The following is a 25317-nucleotide window of genomic DNA, read 5'->3' as shown; positions in this document are numbered from 1 at the left end:
TTTCATTTACTAAACTTTTGCTCTGTGGCTTGACTTGTGGTCTCTACAGAGCTTCTTCATCCTTTCAAAGTTCTGACACAATTCTGAGGAAGTGTGAGTTTCTGCTGTTACCAGATGGCTCCTCTTGAAAATACCTCACGTTATACTTTGGGGGTTTTATTCTCCTTAATTTTAATGCTCCTTTGGGTAAATAAAAAAAATATAATTAAAAAATCATAGAAATAACTTATAGCTGTCATATTCTTAGAAACAACCAAGATCAGAAATGTTTGATGGCTTCCTGTGCTAGTTGTAAAGAGATTTCGCCTTGGGCATACCATAGACTTTTTCAACAGAGACCTCTCTGGGAATACGGACCCTTGAAAAAACAAACAAAATGTCAATTAGTGCTTTTTTTTTATTTCCAGCTTTATGCTGCACTGCCATTTTTCCACTTGCCCACTTGCCTGCCAGCTAGGGTGAAGAGTAATCACAGAGTGGTAACAGTTGAAAGAAGCATACAATCCATATCCCATGTCCTCCATAGGGAAGCATTGAAGAGCGTTCTCTTAAGAGTCGATTTTCTCACTAGATTTTAAAGAAAGTTTCTAAGGGGAAAATGCTTGAAGAGCAGTTGTCTTGATCAAAAGCTGCTAATTGAAGTAGAGAATCAGATAGAGACATTCTGCACCCTTTCCTTTTGAGCAATATAGGGGGTTTTTTGGTAAATGGAATAACTAGAATATTCTGCAATTTGCCATTCTTGGATGCATACTTTAGATTAAAACCAACCTTCCATTCAGCTATCATCAATCAGCCAGTTGCTTCTAGGGAAAATTTAAAAAATAAATAAATAAAAATCCACAAGTGATAGATGAATGACTAAATGGTATAAAAATATATAGTTTTAATTCTTTACTTTTGAGGTGTTGGGGTTTTCTTTAGTTTAAAATCTGAGCTGCAGGGAGAGAAGACTAACATGAGCTCTGTGCTGGCCAAGTTTTTAGCTCTGCCCTTTCACAGTCTGTTGCATCCTCACTGGTGCATCTGAAGAAGGTTTTCAGGTGGAATTAGCCATAAAGCAGTGTGTTTCTTAGTGCAGGCTAAAGGAAAAATAATTAATTCTGTAGTCTCAGTGGGGTCTTTCTACAGTGTGTAAATATTTAGAGAAGTATTTCCAGTAGCACTTCAACCACGTTGGTGGCTTTTGTGTATAAGCAAGCAATGGTTCTCTCCACATACACAGATTATGCAAGCATTTTGAATAGCTTAAAGTTCTTGAATTTGAATTCTCAGCCCTGTGGCATACCTGATGATCAGAATAAAAATCTAGAAAATGGAAAACGTGGGTATAAAGTCCAGCGAGAATGTATTATTGAGACTGGAAGCTTGTACATCAAAGTGGAGTAAGACTGATTTTATAAGGTGGAATGAGTATACCAGTAAAGGCTTTCACAAGTGAAATAGGATGGTTCTGATTATTTTAAAGAAAGTATCTTGCTTAAATTAATTTAGTACTTCCTGTAATACTTACACTAATGGTCAAAATTAAAGACAGATCTAACAGATAGATACTGTTTGGTTGAGGAAAAAAACATGGAAGACTGAAATACAGAAATCAATACTTGAGAACTGCAGTCAGCTAAAAACACATTAGGGCTGTTTTCTCCAACCTAGAGTCCTCTTGCCTCTAGAGAGAGATGTGCTAAGAAAATATCTTTGCTGAATGCACTCTTTATGCTTTTACAAAAGCATAAAGCATATTTATTGCAATATATGAAGTGCCTTTGACATTCAGGATTAAATCTGTTTAGACTGAGTGCACAGAAGTGAAAAAAAACACATTAGGAGGTTCTTCCAGTGCAATTTAAATAATTAATTTCCCTTTCAGGGGTTGGTTGGGGTTTTTTCACTAATGGCCACAGCATATCTAAATATTTGTCTTGCTCAAAGCTGTGCAAGTAGCAGTCACTATCAGTTGATTCATTGAGTTTATTGTATTTTGACTGTAGAAATCAACAAGCTGTGCAGGTGGAACACATGGTACTTGAAATATTTTCTCTGCTTTAAATTGTTAGTATGAGTTTGTGTGCTAAGTTTTATTTTTAACTACAGGATTAGCAGGAAAAAAGATGCTAGATTCACACTGTTTGTAAATCTGTTTGTCAGAACATATGCTCAAGGAAACAAAGATCCTGTGATTAGTCTTTGACCTTTGAGGTTTTAACTCAGTGCTTGAGTTGGGGTTTTCGAAGTTCTACTAAAAATAATTTGTTATATTCTGTTCTAATTCACTGTAATAACATTAGAACCAGTCAGCTAGTCCACAACTGTTGTGTCAACCCCCATGCATACCCCTTTTAAATTCTGGCTGCCTGGTGAATTTTAGTTTATTAAATATGTACATACTGAGATACCAAAGTAATGAGTGCATGCAGGCACATGAATTTACATGACATTTGAGTGTATTTCTAATCTGAATGACTTGTCACACATTTTCCAGCACATGACAACAGTCAACGTATCTATGTTCAAGTTTCCCTTGGGCTAGTAAGCCCTGAGACACCAGCCTGCAAATAGTGAGCACTGGATTGATACTGCCGTTTGCAATCCAATGGAGACTTTGGAGGAACAGAGTGATCTTGGTTCACAGGCAGACTACAACATGGAACAACCATTCACTGTCAGCTCTTTGGTATGTCTGAGAAAGAAATGCTTTACTGGCTGAGCACCCTCTCTTTCAAATAGTAAACATGTCAAAAAAGCTCTTCAGCAGTGCTGGGGGTCTTTTACAAGGGACTCCTGCTGCACGCTTCCGGTTGCTCTCACATTCTGCCTGATGAATTTGGGGGAATTTATTTCTACATATGTGGTTTATGGGGGTTTAGCTTGTTTCAGTGATCAGGTTTTTAGCAAGTTGAACTGAACATTTGGAATAGAAAGTAAGAATTTTCATCAGAGTAAACAATGTGAAATAGCCAATTGTTTAGCAACTTATCAGGAAGGTGATTATAATAAGCGGCTATACTGCTTCTTCAGTGCAGTTAGTTCAAGATTCCTAGGCTATAACTGCCTTGTTTGAAACTGGAAATGAACATTTGAAGTCAAGTGCTGGCTGACCAGCCGAACTTACTGCTCTTTGTTAGCTGAACTATACCCAGCAGTCATACCTCATTATGTAACAGAAATCTGAGTATACAGGCCTGCCATCAAATGATTTCAATAAATTAAAGCAGAACCTTGTAGAATTTCATGTGTGGGTGATTCTAAAGAAGACAAATTTTGTTTCTTTTGATCATTTCAATAGATGTTTACCTAACTTTATCTTGATGTTTGTAGTTTGGGACCACTTTTTTGTTTGTAATTGCAGTCACAGTTTAGTCACAATTGAGCAACATGTTGGATTGTTTCAGCTGTGGCTAGCAGTGGGAAAACCAGTGTAATTCTGTGAAAAAATACGTACTGAAATGGAAACTTAATAATCTGGTTTTCTTTGCTAATCTCTCTGTTCTCTTACAGAAAAAGCTAGTAGCTATTCCTGACCATACAGACATCTCTGTGACCCCAGAAGAGAGAGTACGTGCCTTAAGCAAACTGGGCAGCAGTATCACAATCAATGAAGATATCACTCCCCGTCGTTATTTCAGATCTGGAATAGAAATGGAGCGAATGGCATCAGTGTATATGGAGGAGGGAAACCTGGAGAATGCTTTTGTATTTTATAATAAGTTCATAACGTAAGAAAACATTTGTGGTTGTTAGAGCTTACAATTCTGAGTAAACTGAAATGAAGATTTGCAGTGAAAAGTGGACACACCTTTAGATTAGAAGAAAAACGGTTGGCATGTTCTTGCAGAACAGCTTTGTTCACTGGAGGTCTTTCTTCTAACCACAGGCTTTGTTATATTTTCGTCTCAACTGTTAGTATGGGAGTCCTATCCACCTATTAACTGCCAGGTGTGAACTAACCTGCAATACAGAGGTTTAAATTTACTGTGCCAAGCTATACTGTGAACACTGTTTTGCATGGATTATTCTGTATCAGTCTGATCATTAAATACAGCGCATGGCTTAAAAAGCAATGCTTAGATAAGATTTCTGAGCCTTTTATTATTCATAGCCTGTGTGCTTCTACTGGTCTTTTGCCTCTTAGTAGTTTTCCTTCCCAAAGCAAATTAAGTGTAAGTTACTTGTTCTTACAGGAGTAAACACAAAATCTACAGTCTGTATTCATTGTATGATTAATCTCCCCACTCAAAACCCCCAAATCTGGGCAGCTTTCACTACAGCTCTCAAAAGAGCCAGCTGAAAAAAAAAAAATATCAGTGGCAGATTTAAACTTTTTAAGTACCTGGTTTTGCTTCAGGATTGATTGGTTTGTTTTCTTACTTCTGAAAGGGTTGGTTTTGTGGTTTGGGTTCTTTTCATATGTATGTTTTACAATTTGCATAATAGGAGACCTCCTTCCTCCTCCCTTATTTCCCTTATACTCTAAAAATTAGACCAAATCTTCCTTATTTTACTTAATTTTAAATGTATGTATCTCTATAAAAAGAAGGCCTGGTAGTGAACATTGTACAAATTGCTGAAAGAATGACAGCAGCTGAGTGTCCCTGTAATTTAGGTGTCTGGGTAGGTTAATAGTACTGCAGTTGGCTCTGCAGCTTGACCTAGTAAAAATAACTACTTTAGTGGTAGTCAGTGCTGTATTGTGGACAGCATTCAGATTCAGCATTTCATCCATGGACAGCAGAAACAGTATTTATTTAACACTAGGTAGGGTAGAGAGTGCTACCCTACCCAATTACTGCTTCTAGTTACTCCTTTTTTATTAACCCAGCCCACTGCTAATGAAAACTAAACCATATTTGGATGTAGAAAATGATCTATTATTACCCTACGTATCCTGTACAAGTCTATACAAGAATTTAAGTGTTAGTTTTAAACAAATGTGTAGAAACCTGCTCCAAGTCATGTAGAATTAAGTGTTTAACAGTTATGTGAAACTGATTTTTCTGCAACATAAAAGCTAGTGCAGATATGACTCTGGCTACTGAGGCGAACACATGCATGTTTAATTTTCTAGGTTGTTTGTAGAAAAGCTGCCCAATCATCGAGACTATCACCAATGTGCAGTACCAGAAAAACAGGTTATTATTAAGGTAGGATGATGGTTTCCTGGCCTTTAAAAAGTATTTCTCTCAGAATCTGTCCGTTCTTTCCTAGCAGTCTTTTTTTCTCCTGAGTGCACACACAGCCCACAGTAGCCAGCATGGCTTGAATTTCAGGTACCTTTCTCCACGAGTCAGTCATGTTTTATTTTGTGTCAATTGGTGATCATTGCTAGAAATTAGATTATTGTTCTAAATTGGTAGATTGAAGCCCAAGTACATCTGCTTCTGAATGCTTGCATATTAAAAATACAGTAACAGTACTAGGAGTTTGATTCTGGTCCTAGTTATATGAGTGGATAGTGGTCTGAACTGACTCTTGCAAACAAAGGGAAAGATATGTGTGGCATTACTGGCATCTGTGCAGTATTTGTTTACCCAGCTAAATGATTTTTAATCTGTTTATTATTCAATATGTATTTCCTTCATATTTTATCAATGATTTTCCCTCCATTTGTATGCAAAGAATTTCAAATACAGCATTTATATTGAGCTTAAAACATCTGCTATTGCCCAGTGAGAATTATTAGAAGAATCGTAAGTGTTCCTTGCTTCATGCTGCCATATTTTCATGCTGTATTGTTCAAACTGAATAATGTTATATTCAAAGCCAAAATCCTTCATGCAGAATTTTTGACAGTGCCCTACAATCTAGGAGAACATCCCTGCTGACAAAGTGCATCTAACATTATGCTTCCTCCTGTGGCACTCAGTAGGTTTAAGCATATTGTCTCTTTCCCTCCCTTGCCTCTGAATTATTTTGTAGTAGCCTCTGCATCAGAAGATTACATTGGGCATTGAGTTTGGTTTTCAAAACAAAATTGTTTTATCTGCCAGGGCTGTCACAGGAAGCTATGTGTGTGGCTATCTCTGCAAATACAGTTTTTAATTTCACCCACCCAAGAAATGGGCATATTTAGTGCCTGTCCAGGGCATCACAGAGAAAAATGTGATGGTCCTACCTGAAACACCGAAAGTTTCACCTAGCAAAAATATTAATCAACACACACATATTAAACAAAACTGAGGTAGCAGAATGGTAGGAAAAGGACAGTTTTTCCCTTGAGAGAAGTACTAGTCATGTCACATCTTTCACTGACAAAAAACAACACAGCTTTATTGAAATCAGTGTACTATAGAAGTTTCCTAAGCTGATGGTTAGTGCATATTCCTCTCTTTCCAGGGAGAAGAGTAGTATTTATTTTTTTGTTATTTTGTATCTTCTGAAGGCTATACTATAGCTGAGTTTGTTTTCCAGGTGGTTCTTTCTAAAAGTGAAAAATAAACCTATCTGTCTTTCTCCCCCACCCCAAAGAAATTGAAGGAGGTTGCATTTCCAAGGACAGATGAATTGAAGAGAGATCTTTTAAAAAAGTATAACTTAGAATATCAAGAATACATGCAAAACAAAGTAAGTTTTATATGGTTATTAAATCTTCAGTATGCATATCTTTTCTGAAATACAAATCTTACAAATTAAGCAGTAAAATGTCAGTTCTGACAGCTCTGTAGGAATTTAATCATGTCACAGGCTGCTTGGAATGACTTTTCTCAGAATCTAATCAGTTGGTCATTTTAAATAAGTCATGCAAGTGTGTATTTAGAAATAAATGTGCTGTGATAGTTACATAATAACAGTCTATGAATATCTGAATATTCTTGGGTAAACGCCGATTTTGTTTTATAAAGAGGATACTGTTCAGAGATGTGAGTATGTGTACAAAGTCTCTTGGCTCCAAATATGCTCAAGTCTGAATTGATCCCCTTTGAAGCTTTAATTAACTGTAAATATTTGCATCTCCTGTGCTGAAGTCACTGAAAAAAGGCTTTGTAGTTTTAAAAACTTGCCTTGGAAAGAGCATCTCGGGGAAAAGCATCTTTGTATTTTCTTCTCTTAAAATTGACCTAGGGAATTACAAAAGGAAAAACAAAACCCAACAAAAACTACAACAAAACCCAATACAAGAAGGAAACAACCCTAAACCAAAAGAAGTACACCAAAAAAACTGAAGTCCTCATACCCCATATTCCTATCACTAATTGCCATGAGGCTTTCTTTCCTGATCTATTTTGTTCATGGTGTGGAAGAAATTACTTTGCTCTTTTGATTTGCTTCTGAAGATGGGTGATGCTCTCCCTTACCAGAGAGTAGGAAGGGCTGTTGAAACTTGAACGCTCCCTTGCAGTTCATGAAACAGTAGGTGGCGTGGTGGCAAGAGGGCACCTAATGTGTCAGAGGCTGAGGAGGCTATACACAAAGGCCGGGTTAAGCAATGCAGGGAAAGTTGAGGAAATAAAGTAGCAGGATAAAGTTGACCAACCTACCCAAACCGCAGCAACAAGCAACAAAACCAGATAAGAACATAGATTATGAAATCTACCCAGAAAAACTTTGTGCTCATGTATTTCTTGTTGCATTGAAAATTGTAAGGGCTTACACTTCTGTCTAGTCTCTTTACCATCACTGCTGTGAAAAGCCTTTTTCTAATGATTTTATTATAATGGGTAAATGGGGCCAGTGCTGTCACTATGGAAGTAAAACCACAGAGCACCACAGGTGTGCAGATTGGAAGCTGTGTGTTGGGAATTCCTTATTTACTGTATATTCTTCCATATGATGCTACATTTGGGGATATAGGTGTATTTGACAGCTCAGCAAATAGTTTCCAAAATGTAATTTTAATTAATAGGATTCGATGGGTTTATTAAACAATTAGAGTCCTTCTTCCCCCTAATTTTTGTCTCACTTTTTTTAGTGTTCTGAGAATGTCACTGTTTTGCATATGTTTCAGAACAAATGTAAAACTGAATTTCTGAAGAAGCTAGAACACCAAAAGCTAATAGAGGCAGAGAAGAAACGAATTGCACATATGCGGCAACAGCAGCTTGAATCAGAGCAGTTTCAGTTCTTTGAGGATCAGCTTAAGAAGCAAGAACTAGCTCGAGATCAGAAAATCAAAGAGAGCATGGTTATGTCTGAACAGATAGATGGAAGTATGCTATCTTGTATTTCTGTACCGGAGAACAACTCCTTATCTGCTGCACTCCTTGAGAAAACAGAGAGGAGTGGCACATCTGGCTGCACTGGACGTTCATCTCCAGTAAACCGGGTCTTAAAGCCAGCAGCTACTTTAAGTGCTGTTCAGAGTAAGTGCAGAGATTGTTTTATTTTTTTTGTTGTTGTTATTTTATCTACCTATTTGCTGCTTATAGCAGCCCACATATTGCATATGCATGTGTATGTATTCACTGTGAGGATGTCCACAGTGAAATAAGCATGAACAGGTTTATGTACACACAACAGTTCCATAAAGTTTCTTCATTTTATTAAGAGAGGTGACTGGTTGCAGAGTTTCAAGTTTTCCAGCTGAGTACTAATAGGTGGATCTAGAAACTGAGCCTATCAAATGAGGCCTGATTCTTGCTGTGGACTTCAAGGCAACAGAGGCAGAACCTGCAGTGATTCACCCTGGAAAGCCATAGCCTCTGGGACATGTTATCAGCTCATTGTCATCTGAGGGGCAGGCTAGTGAGCATATTTTATGGGCTGGTGGTCTCAGTTTAGGATGAAGTGCTTGCTTGTGCTGTAGATTTATTCCCTTCAGAAATCTGAGATGTGGTAAGTATAATTCTGTCACTTTTAATTTTCTGTACCTGGGAATATTTCCTTATTTTAGGGAACGTCAGTGTGTAAGCTTCAAATGTCTTTTTATCTCTCCTTTTTTGTTGTTCTTTTGTTTGTTTATTTGTTTTGTTCTTGTTGTTTTTTTCATTAGCTCAGTTGGCTGAAGCACTCAGAGGCGTCATTTTGCCCAGGGATCTCTGTCACAAATTTCTGCTGCTAGCAGAGGCAAATACTGTAAGAGGAATAGAGACATGTGGAATTCTCTGTGGAAAACTGGTACAGTTTAACCCTTAGATTTGTATGGGGAAGACTAATTTGATAAGTGTTGTATTTTCCTGTGAAGTATCAATTTCAGAGCAAAAGCAGATCTAAACTATTAGTTTTTAATATAATTAACCTGCTGTTATAACCCGAGTGATCACCTCAGTGATGTGGACTTGGCTTACTGGGGAAACATCTAATGAAAAGTATACTGCTGTCATTATAAAATGTAGCAGGTTTTTTCAGCATGTTGTACAATACAGGCTTTTTCCAGTACATTCTCTGGCATTCATGTAAGGTAAGTGAGGTTTAGTTGCAGAACAATGCAATATAAAGACTGTTAGAATCTACTGGAGTCATCAAATTCACGATAGCACAACAAAAAAGAAGATGAAAATCCCTTCATCGAGCTGTAGAACATCTGACTTTCAGGCTGAGGTTTTTCTCTTTGGTTGGGTTTTTTGTCCTTTGATCTAGATAAAAATGTCCTTTCAGAGCAGTGAAAAACGTCATGGCTGGTGCTGGCATACAGAGATTTTTCAAGATGATGTTCAAGTGGATTTAACTTGTACAAAGAAAAGAATAGCAAGAGTAGGGTTCCAACTTTCACAGAAAAAAATTAGAATATTCTCAACCTCTTTTTCCACATTTTTGTTTCAAAGGACATTCCTTTTCACAGCGGTCCCTGAGAGTCTTTCAATGCAGCACGTTGTAACTAATACTAACCTGCATGTTTTCATGATAAAATGCTAATCCATAGTTTCAGTGTAAGTCAATACAGCAACTCGAATCAGTGAAGCTATCAGATTCTGATTTGACATTCATTCATTGGTTCATTTGTTCCTCTCTAAGTCAATGTTTGTTTTGCAGACACATAATGAATTTACTATTACCCATGTAATAGTGCCAAAGCAAACTGCAGGACCAGACTACTGCGACATGGAGAATGTGGAAGAATTATTTGGTATTCAGGATCAGTATGATCTTCTCACTTTGGGATGGATACATGTATGTATGACTCGAAGATACTGACTTACCTATATCAGATCCTCATACTAAATGAGAAAGAAACCTTGAAATAAGAAAAAGAAATAATGGGAATAATCCAAAATAATTTACTCTGTTCTGACTGTGGTGATGTAAATGTACATTAAGGTTCTGTAACTGTATTTCTTAATACAGTTGAAGCATTCTCTTGGCACAATGGGCCTACTTTGGCCAGTGCAGATTTTGTTTCTTTTGATACAGAGGTATTTTTAATTCTAATACCACTTATTTTTCTACTGTATTCAACATTCAGGGAGGGGGAGGGCATTGTGTTTCTTAAACTGTATTATTTATAGGGGGTTTTGAAAAATCAAGTCATTTCCCCTTGTCTTGTGCTTCTTCATTCCCCCACAGTCAGGAAACTGCTGTACATCTGGTTGTGAATGCGCATCCATAAAGCTTGTACTGAAAAGCCACTCTTAACAGTGTAGAACCTAGAACTTAATTGGAACTCAGGAAAACAACCTGGGGAAGTTGACACTTTCTCTTGTTACAAATTGTTGTTCTTTCTTGAATGTATGTCAACCTTGATTTGCAAGAAATAGTTCATGATGTTGAGTTTTCCTTTTCTCCTTGTAGACACATCCAACACAAACTGCATTCTTATCCAGTGTTGATCTTCATACTCATTGTTCTTATCAGCTAATGTTGCCAGAGGCCATTGCAATTGTCTGTTCACCAAAGCATAATGAGTGAGTTCTGATTTTTCTAAGTAATGTTTGGATCCTTTCCCCTCCTCTTTATCATACAATTTGATCATATGCAAATAGCACATGTCAGCTGGGATGTAAGGAAGGAATGTTTTATTGGGAGCTTTTCTTTAAGTTACTTAGACTTGCATTCCAGTCTTCTTCTTGCTACTTTCTCCTCCCTCCCCAGCCCAAAATTTTAAATTTGATTCAGTTTTTTTATACTCTGTTCAATTGAGTAGTAATGACAGGAATTATTCTTGTGGAGGCTTTATTATCAGATCTATCTTCATTCTAGCTGATGAAGGTAATGGAGGGATTCAGTGTATTTCTCCAGGACATGTAAATTGTATTTTGGGGAGCAGAGGGCTATCACTTCTTTTTGTCTGACAATAAGGTCTTATTTTTGTACTTAAAAAAAAAATGCAGAGAAAAGTATCTGGAAAAAATGGAAGTATTTAAGCATTAATGTGAAGGTTGTCCAGAGGAGGTGTCAAGTCTACCTCCTTGGAGATATTCAAAACCTAACTGGACATGGTCCTGGTCAATGCATTCAAGGTGATTTCTGCTGAAGCAGGGCGGGGGTTGGACTCCTCAATTTTCAGAGTTCTTTTCCAGCCTCAACAATTTTGTGATTCTGTTTTGATGTGCTTGACATTTTTTTAAGGTTAACTCCATTGTTTAGATTGCCTTTGATTCTGGCCTTCTGCCTCTCTTGTCATAGATGACTTCTGTGAATCCCATTCTGGTTTCCTAACTTCCTTTATGGACCATTCAGATAGCAGAAGTGTAAATAAAAAATGAATGACAAGTGCAGAAGCAATAGGCTTTGAAAACTAGAACACATCTAGAGACCTCTTACAAATCTCTGGTCTTCTGGACTTCTTTTGTGCTGTATGTTGATACCTTGTCACCACTTCTAACCTGGTACTCCTACCTCTAATGTATTAATTAGATAATTATTGGCCTATAGTTTACTAGCTGTTAATGTACCTTACAGAAGGGTGGCATTTCTAAAAGGGGAGGATGTGTAATCTCAGCAACCATTTAAACAGCTGTCGTCTTTTAAGTTGCCCCTCTAGCGTTCAGTGAGTGAAATGCAATTCAGAGCACCTAAGATTTTGGGTTCTACCTATTCTTGTGTGAATTACTCTCAGCCTTTTATAGACTAATATGCACAATGAGAAAAGCACTGGTACTGTGATATTTTTTTCCACCTCACTCCCCCTCATTATCTCCTCCTTTACAGAAATATAACTCCCCTTGATTTCAAATAACTGTAAGAATCCAACTCAGCCTTGACTCCTGTGTCTAGGATGTCACTGATTGCCATTCTGTTGTCCTGTTAAGCTAAGCAATTTGTATGTGAAACCTTGGACATGTACTGTTGGAGGAGTATATAACAGGAGTTTCATCTTTTGCTTTCCAGCACTGGCATCTTCAGACTTACTAATGCTGGCATGCTAGAAGTTTCTGCTTGTAAAAAGAAGGGATTTCATCCACATACAAAGGACCCTAGGTTATTTAATGTAAGTATATAACCCATCATGTTTTTTACTATTCAAATTCTTGACCATGGTTCTGCTGCAAAATATGTGCATCAGATTCGATTCTTTATCATTTCCCCCCTTTTAAATTCATTGTCCTTACCAAGGTAGACATCAAGAGTCTACCTAAGCAGTCAATAGCATGAGCACACATGAGATGACTGTTAACACTACTATTCATAATTCAAACAGTGGCTAACCAGTGGCAGTTACCTGCTTTCAGAAGAAGCAAAAGGTGCTATTGCAACAGGGAGTTAATTCCTGAGCTCTTCAGTTTTTTAACAAGGAATTCGATTCATCTCCCCAGCTGTAGTGTCCCCAACCAAACACCCAACCTGCAGCTATGGGTAGATTTGGCCCCATTTCCTTCTTTGCCCATAATTTTCCCCTGGCTTTTCATAAGCCTTTGTCAGTCACTACCATATCCTTTGATGTTTTAATAGCACAGTACGGCTGAACAATCAGAATTATCAGAGGTGTCACTGCTGTCTGGAAGACAATGGTTTTTATCTTTGCATATTTAATTTTATTTTTCTTTTAATGGAGCTCACTGCAAATACAGAGCATCTCACATAGCTCAAAATAAAATGATTAAATGCAGAGAAGTAATGATGGGAGACACTGGAAATTACTTCTTACTCTATGTTAGTATTACTCCCTAATAGGAGGAGAGGTTGGGGTTGTTTTGTTCCATTCTTTTATCATAGACTGTAGGGATAATGGGAAGGTAGTCCAGCTCTGAAAAAAATGTAAGACACTTGCTCCAGGTGAGCTCTTTTCAGTGGTCTTTTTCAAACTAAGTTCATTTAGACACACTGCTGGTATCACATACCAGACAAATATCTTTTCAAGTACAGTCCCCAAAAGACATTGATCTTCCAACAAAAGCAGTAAGATCACAGCTGTGTTTGCTGTAGAAGAAACATCCACAACAATAACACAGGAAGCTTTATTAAACTTGACTAAGCCAATCCTAATCTGCATCTGTTCTCAGGTGAAAACTATTTTCCACAGGTCCAGTACAAGTTGTTACTTAAACAGAGTCATGAGTATGGACACAACCCAGACCTTAATACTTCTAAAAATCCATCACATGGGCAGATACATGTGAAGCCACTGCAGATAGAGAACAGGGTTCACACTTTCCTTACTGTTGTCCCCCATTCTCCTGTTCTAATGCAGCACACAGCATCTTCCATTTTCATTTCAGGTGTCTTATGCTGTGATACATAGAGGATAGCACAGAACTAGGATCTGTTTCACAGGCTAAGCACTAAAGAATATCCTCTTTAGAAATTTATTTCTGATCAGATGTTTAGTCCTTGCTTTATTCAGCAGTCTATACCTGTGTCAGGTTTACCTGTGAATAAGGCACAGTAACAGATATAATCCAAGTTGGATAGATTGGCATGGTATGAAACAGGCTCAGAAAATTAAAAGGAAACTATAACCCTCATTTGCTGTTTTGCTGAAACTGATTTCTCTGGCTTCTTCTGCAGCCGTGTACCCATGTGGTCGGAAAGGACATAAAGATAATTGTGCTGGACCTGAGGTGATATGGATGGACAATGTTACTATACCAATAGCCAAAACAGAACAATGGATTCCTGGTTTTCCTACATTTTCAGAAATGACTTTTATATTTATACGTTTTAAACTGAATGGTTTGATATTTATTGCTCTAGCCTGTTTTGGAGTTATTTTGCTGCTCTGTCAAGATGGAGTTCAGTGGCATTACCCCTGAATCTGTAACCAAATCTCACCTATAAAACACAACAATAAAATGAACTTCAAACAACAGTACCTGCCTCAAAATAAGTAATGGTCCTTTTGTCCCATGTTGGCAGTAATTGCTTTCTGAGAATTGGCTTCTTCTGACTTCCACCAATGTACATCCCCTCCCCACTTCAGTGAATGGACATTATATGAAGTATATTTTTTCCATCCCTTTTCTCATTTCATCCTTGTACAGTTCAAGTTTTGGCTAAGTTGTTAAGCACATAACACTTGGGAAAATACAAGTCCTTTACCTGAGAGCTGACCCTCATCACATCTTGGAATAGCAGAGGTGCATCACAGTTCCTTGGAGAAATGTGTCTTCTCCAGCAACCCTCCAGAAGAAACTTTTATTTAAAATCAAGTTCTTATCCTGAAAATGATTCTCTGGGTCTATCTAGAGTTAGATAAAAAGATCTAGACAGAGTTAGAAGGAAGAACCATACAAAGTTATTTGCTCTTACAGGAGTTTATTTAGTATCTGTTCCAAGAAGCTAAATAGACCGATACCTTAAATAATAAGGTTAGTACAAAAAAGTTCAGAACATGTGCTAACAGTCAGAGCTGAACAAGATCTGGAACCCAGGGGTTAGGCAGATATGGTAAATACAAGGTGCTGTTGCAAAAAGCTTACAGTTTGAAAGATGATGAGTAACAGGCAAGTGAGGTAAACTATTGAGGAAAATGGGAAACAAAAATAAATAGGATCCTTTATCCTGAACTCAAATACAGCTTGCAACAAGTTCCTTAGAACTGACCTTTTCCAGGTCTGTCTCAATAAATTCTATGTTCATATATATACTTTTAAGACTTCAGCTTCTGTGCATATATTTCTAATTGAATATCAGCTTTGATTTATTCGTGACTATTAAATGGAATCAGAAAAATCACAGGAAAAGAAAATCATCTAAATTATCTATTTGATTACATTACATCACTCCAAAAAACCAAATAGTTCTGAAGAGAAAGTGTATTAAGCCAGCTTAATTACCCTTTAGACCTTGCCAAAAATCACAAAAATAGTAGGCTGCACTTATCCTGATTGTCATATGCTAGGAACATCGTGTGATCAATCTAATGTCAATGTTTAGATAATGTTCCCAAAGGAACAGGTTTCATTTCTTTAAAGAAAATGCACAGAACTGTAGTAGTAGGCATTGTACACCTCTGGGGCACACACTGTCAGAAATCAGCTTTTCCAAGATGATGGATGTGAAGTAATGCTATGGATAGATGACGCTTCTGGATAGAGCAGCTGCAAAGTACAGTGCTTGTCCTGAGAGCGAGCAGATGCTGTGCTCCCTTAGTACTGCCCAGAACTCTGGAAATCTCAAGACTGGTTCTGTTTGCAGACTAAAATGTTTTCTGAGGCTAAACTGTGACAACGTGCAGCCTGATAACTGAGCATTTTCTAGCACTATTATTGTTGAGCTAAAAGTCTTTTTCCTGCTAAGCCCAGTATGATGCAGTAACAAATTCATGTCACAAGATGGAGCTTCAAACCAGCTGTAATTGTGCCTCCGCAAATGTGCGGATTGTGGCGTTTTTTAAACAGGAGCAGCAATTCCATAGCATATTTAAGATTTATTTAAAAAAAAAAAGTACACAGTATCCAATTAATTAGAGTAATTATGATGAAGAATCTATGGAACAAAATTAGGAGAATGTATTTTCCTGAATACATTCACAGTACTACACTAAGGAGACGTATAAAGATAAAGCCATTTAAAAGCATTTGCGATGAACGATGGATGGGCCAGCTTCATCGTATTCCTGTTTGCTGATCCACATCTGCTGGAAAGTAGACAGGGAGGCAAGGATGGAGCCTCCAATCCAGACAGAGTACTTACGTTCAGGAGGAGCAATGATCTGTTCAAGAAATAAAAGCATTAAGTACAACTGTGAATAAAATACATCTGTTATACAAAAATACTAAAGCAGTGATATTTGATAATAAAATACCCACTGTATCTATGTGCTCGTGTCAACCCTGGCACTACAGTTAGCCACTGCTGCAAACAGTAGAGTTAAAAGGTTGTTACTGAAGTCTGAGTCTAAATTCTCAGTTTCTCTGCCTGAGTCAGTTTGCTCAGTAAGAGTATTGCATTTGTGTATTCACAGCTGCACATAAGGAAAGGGGAGATAATTGCTCTGGAGACATATAATGATAGCCTGGAGAGGGCTTAGAAAAATGAGTGAACTGCGGAGTATTCTTATTGGTAGAGTTGATAAAATGTTTGTAAAACAAGGATCAAAGATTTGAAGCAGCAGAAGGAAGAGTGGCTTGTCAGAGGCTCTTTCTTTTATGAATTTGTAGGCTGAGGACAAAACAAGCATTTCTTCCCTCCCACCTTGATTAGCCAAAAGGGCTGAAGAAGCCCATATATAGCACCAGATGAAAATGTATGCTGCTGTGTCCATGCCATTCTTCTTTCGCCATGTTATGGTAGTTAGTAGAATTCACTCTGAACAAGGAAATGAGATAAGAAAAGACTCTCTTCTTCCAGCCACAAGTGGTGATTATTTGCTAGAAGGTACAGACATGACTCAAAGTATGTACAAAGCACTTTGTGAAGTGTTATGTTTCACTAGGTTTTTGAGGACTTAGTACATGCTAACTCAAATACTCTACAAATGATTGCACCATACCTTGATCTTCATAGTACTGGGAGCCAGAGCAGTTATTTCCTTCTGCATCCTGTCTGCAATACCTGGGTACATTGTAGTGCCTCCAGACAGCACATTATTGGCATAAAGATCCTTTCTAATGTCTATGTCACACTTCATGATGCTGTTGTAAGTGGTTTCATGAATGCCAGCAGACTCCATGCCTGGGGAAGTTACAGAGGAATGCTGAGAATGCAACTCCATACAGAGACTCAGAATTGTCAAGACAAAACTCACAACATGAACTTTAATGTCTCTTTGGAAGACATCAGTCTTCACAGATATGGAAATCTGGAAGGTCACTTTGCAGCTGCCTAATTTATTTGCTTAGGAGTTCCTTTGTGTACAGCCCTCCTCTCCCCCTTACATACACAGCTCTTCCTTAAAAAGAAAGCTGGGGGTGTGGAATAGTAAACTTTCCACTAGGCTTTTGCAGGCAATCTCCAATGTCTTAAGAATTCCTTATATGGTCTTGGAATCATTTGTTTTCTTGTTTTATTCTCTCTCTCTCTTTTTTTTTTTTTATTTTTTAAACCAGCTCAGAGGCAGAACAATCAAAATATGTCCTAATTCTTCTAAGTATGCAACTATTTCTTTCTGGGCAGAAATTCTGCCAGTTAGCAGAACCAACACTGGATTTCTACGTGACCTCATTGCCAGTATGCTTCACGGCTGTTGATTAACATGGCATTGTCTTGGCTTTGCTCTGCAAATGTGATGAACCATAGAATCAGGATCCAGAGCAGACCTTCTGAAAAATAAAAGTAGTGCTTCCTGACCTCTCCCTTGCAAGCATGGTGAAACTACAATCCTCATACTATTTTAGAGAAGTGACTTTGCAACCACACTTCTAGTAGTAGCCAACTGCACAACATACAAAATGCCACAGGCCTAATGATAGAATCCAGGAACAAGCATTCAAGGTTTATTTTAGAAAGCATTTTGCCTCATTGTTTGACATGAAGTTCCTCCCACCATATTAATAGCGCTGTTCTAAAAGATTATTGTGTAATGGGTTCTAGGACATAGTTGTGTATGAGTCTGCGTGAGTTGGCAATGAGACACAATCAAAAGGTCGTAGGAGTCTGGCATTTATGTGCAGTTTATCAAGGCAGAACAATCATTCACCCTACCAATGAAAGAGGGCTGGAAGAGGGTCTCTGGGCAGCGGAAGCGTTCGTTTCCAATGGTGATCACCTGACCATCGGGAAGCTCATAGCTTTTTTCCAGAGAGGAAGAAGAGGCTGCAGTGGCCATCTCATTTTCAAAGTCCAGGGCCACGTAACACAGCTTCTCTTTGATGTCACGGACAATTTCACGCTCCGCTGTCAAAAGGATTCAATCTTTAGAATGGCATTCAAGAAAGACCCAGACACACTGACAGGTTGTTCCCTTTCATCCTCCAGCACCCTCCCCATATTTTCAACAAATCCTCTGCTAATCTTGCAGGGAACTTTCCTGTTGGATTCCTTCCTGTGTCTGTTTAACTGCAGGACCACTGCTAGTCCTTCTAAGGCCACTGGAACATTAAACAACTCTTCTCAGCAGCATGTCCTTACCAGTGGTCACAAAGGAGTAGCCACGTTCCGTCAGGATTTTCATGAGGTAGTCTGTCAGGTCACGGCCAGCCAGGTCCAGACGCATGATAGCGTGCGGCAGGGCGTAGCCTTCATAGATTGGCACATTGTGGGTGACACCATCCCCAGAGTCAAGCACGATCCCTTTGAGAAGGCAACACACAATTCATTCCCAGGTGCACATCAACATTCCCACATTGCAAAAGTCTATGGCATGCTCCCCGGAGGCTTACCTGTGGTACGTCCAGAAGCATAGAGGGACAGAACAGCTTGAATAGCTACATACATGGCTGGCACATTGAAAGTCTCAAACATTATCTGAAATGCAGTTAAAATAATCGCCTTTAGCAGTTTTCATTTAGCTGAAGCAATTTACTGAGGAAACAGGCAAGAATTTTCATATTTCTTGATGGTTGGTAATAACAAGGAAGGAAAATACAAAATTGTGCTGGACAAAAAATCTAAATCCAAAAATATTTGTCCTATAAGAAGGCATCTCCCTACATATGGCCTCTATCTTCAAAATATGACTATAGACACAGTCACATATTAGAGAAAATTTTACAATAGGCCTGGACATAAAAATAGTTTAAGATGACAAGAAGCTTGGAGAGACTGAGGTACTTGCAGTCAAAGCAAATATAGTGATTTTCTGAAGTAAATGCAATAATACACAGACATGGCAGGTGGTCACTGTGCATCTTCCATAACAAAGAAGGATAGACTGCTGGACAGCATGACTAATTGAAACGATGAAGCTCACATCCTGCTGGATTCACAAAGTTGGAATTACTCCATAGCTTTAGTGTGAGCTTACCTGGGTCATTTTCTCTCGGTTGGCTTTGGGATTCAGGGGTGCTTCAGTCAGGAGAGTTGGGTGTTCTTCAGGCGCAACACGGAGCTCATTATAGAAAGAGTGATGCCAGATCTGAGGACAATGGAAGAATGCAGAGGAAGGGAACACCATCACCCAGCAGCTCAGAATAACTTCCAAACAGATACTGTGCTCCAGCACTCTGCTTACAAGACTAGAGATAGGCTAGTAACATTTTTCCTGCAGTTCTTGCCTTCTTAGAAATTACATAAGTAACTTATAGTAGAAGAGACCAAGCAGGACGGACTTGGTTCCAGCAATGCTATTTCAACAGTGACTGAAAGTGAAACAGTTCCAGGACAACTCTAGAACACAAGCAGACCTAAGGGTTCAATAGCTAACAGGTCTCTTTCGGTTTGCAGAGGCCATCCCAAGAACTCATGAAGGCAAATGCTTTGTGAGGCTAAAAGTCAACTTGTATGTATCACCTCCACACAACCCATTCCTACCAGCTGTAAAAATCAGAGGCCAAGTGGACAGCAATGTTAATACCGCAATAAGAGGTAAACCTACCAGAGACTTTCTAAAGGCCAAGAAATTATTTCTTAAGCTTGTTTTCAAGCTGGTGGTGATTAGAGACTGGTTGGTATGCTAGGCATCTGAAAGGTTTTGCTTCCAAGTAAGATCTACAATGCTATGAGAATCAGGAAGTCCTGTGTGACTCCACACACTTGCAGTGTGTGGCGATGTCCCAACTGTTCCAAACAGCCCTGTTTCCACAGCACAACACTAAACAGAGATACCAGCTTAGAAATTATGCCAACCATGCAGACTATGACTATAACCATGATTCTGGAAGCCTTTCATCCAAATACTAGCTCTGAAATGGATGCAATGGACTGCAGTATTGCTAATCTTTCAAGCATTGAAAAGTATGTGTGTAAACAGTGCCCTTTCTATCAAATTTCCATACATTTTGCAATTTTTTAGAGATGCCATCTTAAATTCCATTTTCTTACTTTCAAATTGAGAATATTTCTTCCCTTTCCTTTCCTTCCACCCTCCCACCTCTAATAATGAGCAAAGATTTATAGATGAGACGGGAGTAAAAGAACTCCCAATAACTATTTTGATGTACTCCTAGCGATACTTCAGCTTTAGAAGCAAGATAACCTTTCCTGTCAACAAGCTTCATTAAACCATACTTGATAGCAGGATGCTCTCATCCCAGATTTAGTGGGCATTCCATAAGCCTTTGGTTCAAGTAGCTGTTTGCCAACTTTTCAAAGCTGAAATACCTTCTCCATGTCATCCCAGTTTGTAATGATGCCGTGTTCTATGGGGTATTTCAAGGTTAGGATTCCTCTCTTGCTTTGAGCCTCATCACCTACGTAGCTGTCTTTTTGACCCATACCAACCATCACACCCTGTAAAACACCACAAACGGAGTTAGTCTCTCGAGGAAAGGTATCACAATGTAAACACAACATTAACCATGAAATAAATGCAGTGGCCAGTTATACTAATGACAGAATACTTTATGAATACCAGTGAATGGAGAGTTACTCATTGCTCTTCAATGGCCAGAATTAAACATTTAGTTTACTTCAATCTCTGTTCATGTTTCCACTACAGTTTAAATAAACAGAACAAGTATCATCCTAAATGCATCAAGATGAAATGGAAAGACAGGGTTGATTTAACATTTCTTATCATGTAGGGATGAGCTGTTTGCTAAAGTGGAATAAAAGCAGAATGTGCCATCTAAGGGTCAAAACAGAGCAATACACACTTTTCATTTCCCAAGGCTTACATTTCAACAATTTTTAATCATCTTTTTGGACACTGTAATCTTGTCGAGACAGAGAATTTAAATTTACTGGTGAATCTTTGTAGGTATTTCCATGGAGGAAATTTCCATGGTTCATGGACTCTAAGGTGGAAATTACTCTGGATATATGCCAGTCTCTACATCAAAGTCAGAAATACTGGGGAAAAAATAGTATATAAGAGGATGCTTTGAATGCATAATACTCTTATCAGAACTTAGTCATTAGAGACTCCAAACCCTGGCATCTCTAACTCATTGTCTTAAAAACAGGCAACTGGAATTTGTAATTTTTGATGGGAAGATCCTTCTTTCAGGGGACTAATGCTATCTGTGCTAAGTCATCAGGAAAGAAAGATTCTAGGAATTGGTATGTGTTTCCACTGTAACTGTACAGCTTGGGTTTGCATAATTAATGCCTTGCACATTAACTACAGAAACTGGCATCTGAATACTTCTGGTTTTAATTATGGCAATTCCCAGAGGCCTCAATTAGACCTTCAGATGTAGCTGCTGTACTGAAAGATAGGCATTTCTCCAGCTTTGAAGAACCTAAAATGCATTTGCTGGGTACATAAAATGCCATACTTCACAAGAAGTTTACCTCTTTCCACTTCACCAGGGCCTCTGATGGCATAGAAGCAATCGTATGGATCTGCTGACTAGGTGGATTAGTTTGTTGTGGCCTAGCCAAGCTGCTATAATTCCTGTTAATGATGGTCTGGCTCAAACTCTTTTTATTTACTTGTTCAGCTAATAAATGTATTTTGCTAATAAATGTATTTTGCAAACTGTTAGAATCAAGTAAATTAAGATGTAAACCCTGATGCTAAAGAAACTCAACCCTAGACAGGTGCCCATCTGTGATACAGCTAAATGAATAAAGTCAAGAAGTTTAACTGGAAGGTGACTGAAAACTTCTCCTTCCTCCTTTAGGTTTCCACGTATCAGCTAGCATCAGCTTTTAGGGTAGTAAAAATTTCCAGATACTTGTATGTTGGGCCTTTTTTCTTTTTTTTTGCCTAACTTTACTCACCAAGTCCCAAAATTAAAGGGTAGGGAAAAGAAGGCACGAAAGGGAGTTAAACATTTTATAAGGTTTTCTCTCACAAGGCAAGACACCTGCTTTGACTCAGATGAGTGCATCAGTGGATGCATTTTGCCTGGAAATACACAGGTAAGTCAAGGTTGGGCTAGCCCCAAACACAGGAGAAGGTGGTCCTAGGCTGGAAAGCTGGGGACAGAGCAGAAAAGCCTTCTAGAAGCCCAGTATGGAATAACCAGTGCAGTTCATTACCTGATGCCTGGGACGACCCACAATGGAAGGGAAAACTGCTCTTGGAGCATCATCCCCAGCAAAGCCAGCTTTGCAGAGCCCTGACCCATTGTCACAAACAAGGGCAGTGCTGTCCTCTTCCTCACACATTCTTCTATGTCAATGTCCTTAGGCACTCCAGACAGAAAACAGGCCTATGAAATCAAAAAGAAATAATTTAAAGAGAACAAAACAAAACAAAAACAAAAACAAACCATGCTTGGATAACAAACCTGACCTTGAAGACAGAGGTGGCTGTAAGGAAATGAGCCGCTCCAGCAAAGAGAGGTATGGCACCAGCCTGGCAATCACAAAGGCTGTAGGGCCATTCAAAGAAATAGGCTTCTGTTTAAAAGTATGAGAGGTTTCAATCACTTCTGCCAGAGGGCTGTATGCACAAGATATTGTCCAGGGGAACCCAGAGGAGACTTCCAGTCCTGTGACATGGGCAGACAGATGAGGGAGCAGTAAAAGTTTATCTAAATTTGGTCACAGAAATTCGTGGCTGGGAGTGGGTGGGAGATAAAAGAATGCTGGACTGGCAGCTGCCAAAGCACTGGGTTCAGCAGAACTTTTCCTGCTTCTCTATCACCCTGACAAAGTCCTAACACATGGAAAGCTGTCAAAGGTAAGAGCACTTCCATCTTCACCATTCAGTCTTGGGCTTCCCAAAAACTCACCACATTAAACACTGTGCATGTATCACAGAGATTTTTTTTTTGGATGCAGATATTAACCCACTGGGTGAATACAGCAAATTAAGTTTACATTTTAGCTTCTAAAAGAAAATAAATGTTCCAAATTAGAGGGGGGGGGAAGAAAATAAAAACCAACAACAACAACAGAAACCACAAAACCAAAAAGCCCTCTCCTAGTTACTCAGAAAACATAGTGAGTGACATTATCTGCTTTAGGAACAGGCTGTGGCATATAGTCTATTATCATTTCAAAGCAGCTAATGAACTGCATTTGCAGAGCGGTGGAGTACTTTATGTTGGCTCCTTTTCTCAGTAAGAAGAAACAGGGCAACAGGGAGATAATATGGGTAATAAAAATACTTTGAAGGTTTTCTATTAAAGTCAATTACAGAAACAAGTACTGAGTACCAGGACTCAAGACAAACTATCAGCTCCCAATTTATAGTGCGGTAGGGAATCATTTGGCTAGCTCTGAGCCTGGGCTTCCACACAGAGTTCAGCAAATTGCAACGTGTTAACAGCTAAAGGAGACAGCTGTCATCCACAGACAGCTGGCCCTGCATGCAGTCTCCAAAACCTTTTGCCACTGGAATACTGAAAGCACAGGACAAAGTAGGAATGGCTTCAGTGAGAACCATGGCCCATGAGCAAGGGAGCCCACCTTCCATTTAGCCTCTGTAACACATGGAACAAGCATGGACAGTTCTCCCAAATCCTTAATTTGAGATCTTGTGTCTCCCCCTGGCCAGGCAGCCATAAGATACTGCTGCAGCCTGTTCCTGCACACCATGTGGGCATAGCTCCCAGAGAAGAACAGAGAAATCCTAGTTTCAGGTACCCCAGATATTTTACTGTTATTACTGGAAAAAGAAAGTAAGTTGCAGTTTTTGCATCCTCTGGGAAAAGAGGCTCTTTATATTCAAACATTTACTGAATGGAGCACGATTGTTATCTAATGTCAATGAACAGACTGGTTTGGACAAACCATTTCCTAATTAGGAAATAGGCTTTTCAACCATCTGTTTTTGGAACAGAATTCGAGGTCAGGGGGTTTACTCAAACCAGTGCAGCTAATGAAATGCCAAAAATCACTTGGGGGAGGGGAAATAAGGGGGCAGGGAAGACTGCATTTCTGAGCTTAGTGGACTCTAAATGAAAACCATATTTAGTAATAAAGCACAAAAAGCTGAAAAATCAAAGCTGAAGGATTTCAGACAGGGTGCCCTGCTGCCAACCAGCGAGTTACAGCTCAGGACTGCCATGGCATGCATTAGCAACATCTTAAGACAACAAATCTCACTCAGTACTGCAGAAGAAAGGATTTTTTTTTTCTCCCAAGTAATTAATACAGCATTTAATCTTTCTTCCATCAGCTTTACATCTAAAGGTAACAAATCACCTCACCAATCTCCAGAAGCTATTAAGGGAAATGAAGCCTCACATGAAATATTGTGTGTAGCTTGTTCTGTAATGGAATGTTTGGCATTTAACAGAAAAGTGGTTTCAAATACAGTTAAGGATGAATAAACATGTATCCTCATTGTACTCTCTTAGACCCTGCTAATTTGCACACTTACAGTTCTTCTCACAGTCACATTCTCCAGAACACTTATGTCACCTTAGGATGAGTTAACAGCACCAAAGCAAACCTACTGAGAGATGCTACTACATATCCCTTCAGGACCTCTGTTCTGTCCCACACTAATGCTCCAGGTCACACAGGTTCATTCAAACATGCATATAGCTGTAATTCCAGCTGTGCCATTACACAGACAATGTCTTTATAGAACTTTCCCTTTCAGAAGTGCTATAACATAAAGACAACTGACTTTAGACATTGCAAGTGTTTTATCAATTCAATTCTAATAAGTAATTTTGCTTAAGCAAACTACAGCACAGCAGTACATCCTCCTGAACAGCTTCTATTTGACATTATTTAACTGAAGTCCTCCAGCAATCTGTAAATTATGATATTGGTTCAGTGCCACTTACCCTGACAGCGCTTGGCTGGGGATAGCTGCTCTAGGATGGTTCACTCTGTATCTGAAAGCTCTAGGGTTATATAGCCCCTTCAGCTCTTCTCCTCCCACTAGCCTCCCAAACAAGGAGCAAAGACAGGCAGAGATAGAGCTGAAGTCTCTAACAAAACCATATAGGGACCTCATTACAAAAACCTCTAATCTGGGTGGCCACAGGCCCTGGGTCTCTTCCACTGCATTCCAGTGTAGAGCTCATGAAACAGGAGGAGACTTTCAGCTGTGTAAGATAAACACTTTAAAACATCAGAAGAGTTGCTAAAATACAGAGAGACTGTGTGCCTACA

The 25317-nt window shown here is 38.8% G+C and overlaps 2 protein-coding genes across 2 annotated transcripts; one reads left to right on the top strand and one right to left on the bottom strand.

Annotated features, from left to right (window-relative positions):
* The first annotated feature begins 2466 nt into the window (after positions 1–2466).
* Positions 2467–14147, top strand: STAMBPL1 (STAM binding protein like 1). The gene is made up of 10 exons (XM_009897722.2): positions 2467–2674; positions 3499–3716; positions 5066–5141; positions 6466–6561; positions 7943–8297; positions 8927–9051; positions 9907–10044; positions 10663–10775; positions 12202–12301; positions 13819–14147. Exons 1-10 carry the CDS (start codon positions 2594–2596, stop codon positions 13873–13875), a joined length of 1359 nt encoding a protein of 452 aa, XP_009896024.1. The 5' UTR covers positions 2467–2593; the 3' UTR covers positions 13876–14147.
* Positions 14148–15691: 1544 nt separating this feature from the next.
* On the bottom strand, positions 15692–25063 carry ACTA2 (actin alpha 2, smooth muscle). The gene is made up of 9 exons (XM_009897723.2): positions 24987–25063; positions 22279–22451; positions 20452–20580; positions 19157–19267; positions 18573–18657; positions 18322–18483; positions 17896–18087; positions 16745–16926; positions 15692–15964 (listed from the first exon to the last, which is right to left on the bottom strand). The coding sequence occupies exons 2-9, from the start codon at positions 22405–22407 to the stop codon at positions 15821–15823; spliced, it is 1134 nt and encodes a 377-aa protein (XP_009896025.1). The 5' UTR covers positions 22408–22451; positions 24987–25063; the 3' UTR covers positions 15692–15820.
* Positions 25064–25317: the final 254 nt, after the last annotated feature.

The sequence above is a fragment of the Dryobates pubescens genome, chromosome 8 (assembly GCF_014839835.1).
Source record: "Dryobates pubescens isolate bDryPub1 chromosome 8, bDryPub1.pri, whole genome shotgun sequence".
Classification (NCBI taxonomy): Eukaryota; Metazoa; Chordata; class Aves; order Piciformes; family Picidae; genus Dryobates; species Dryobates pubescens.
The sequence above is the reverse complement of the archived record's forward strand: the minus strand, read 5'-3'. Positions and strand labels throughout refer to the sequence as shown.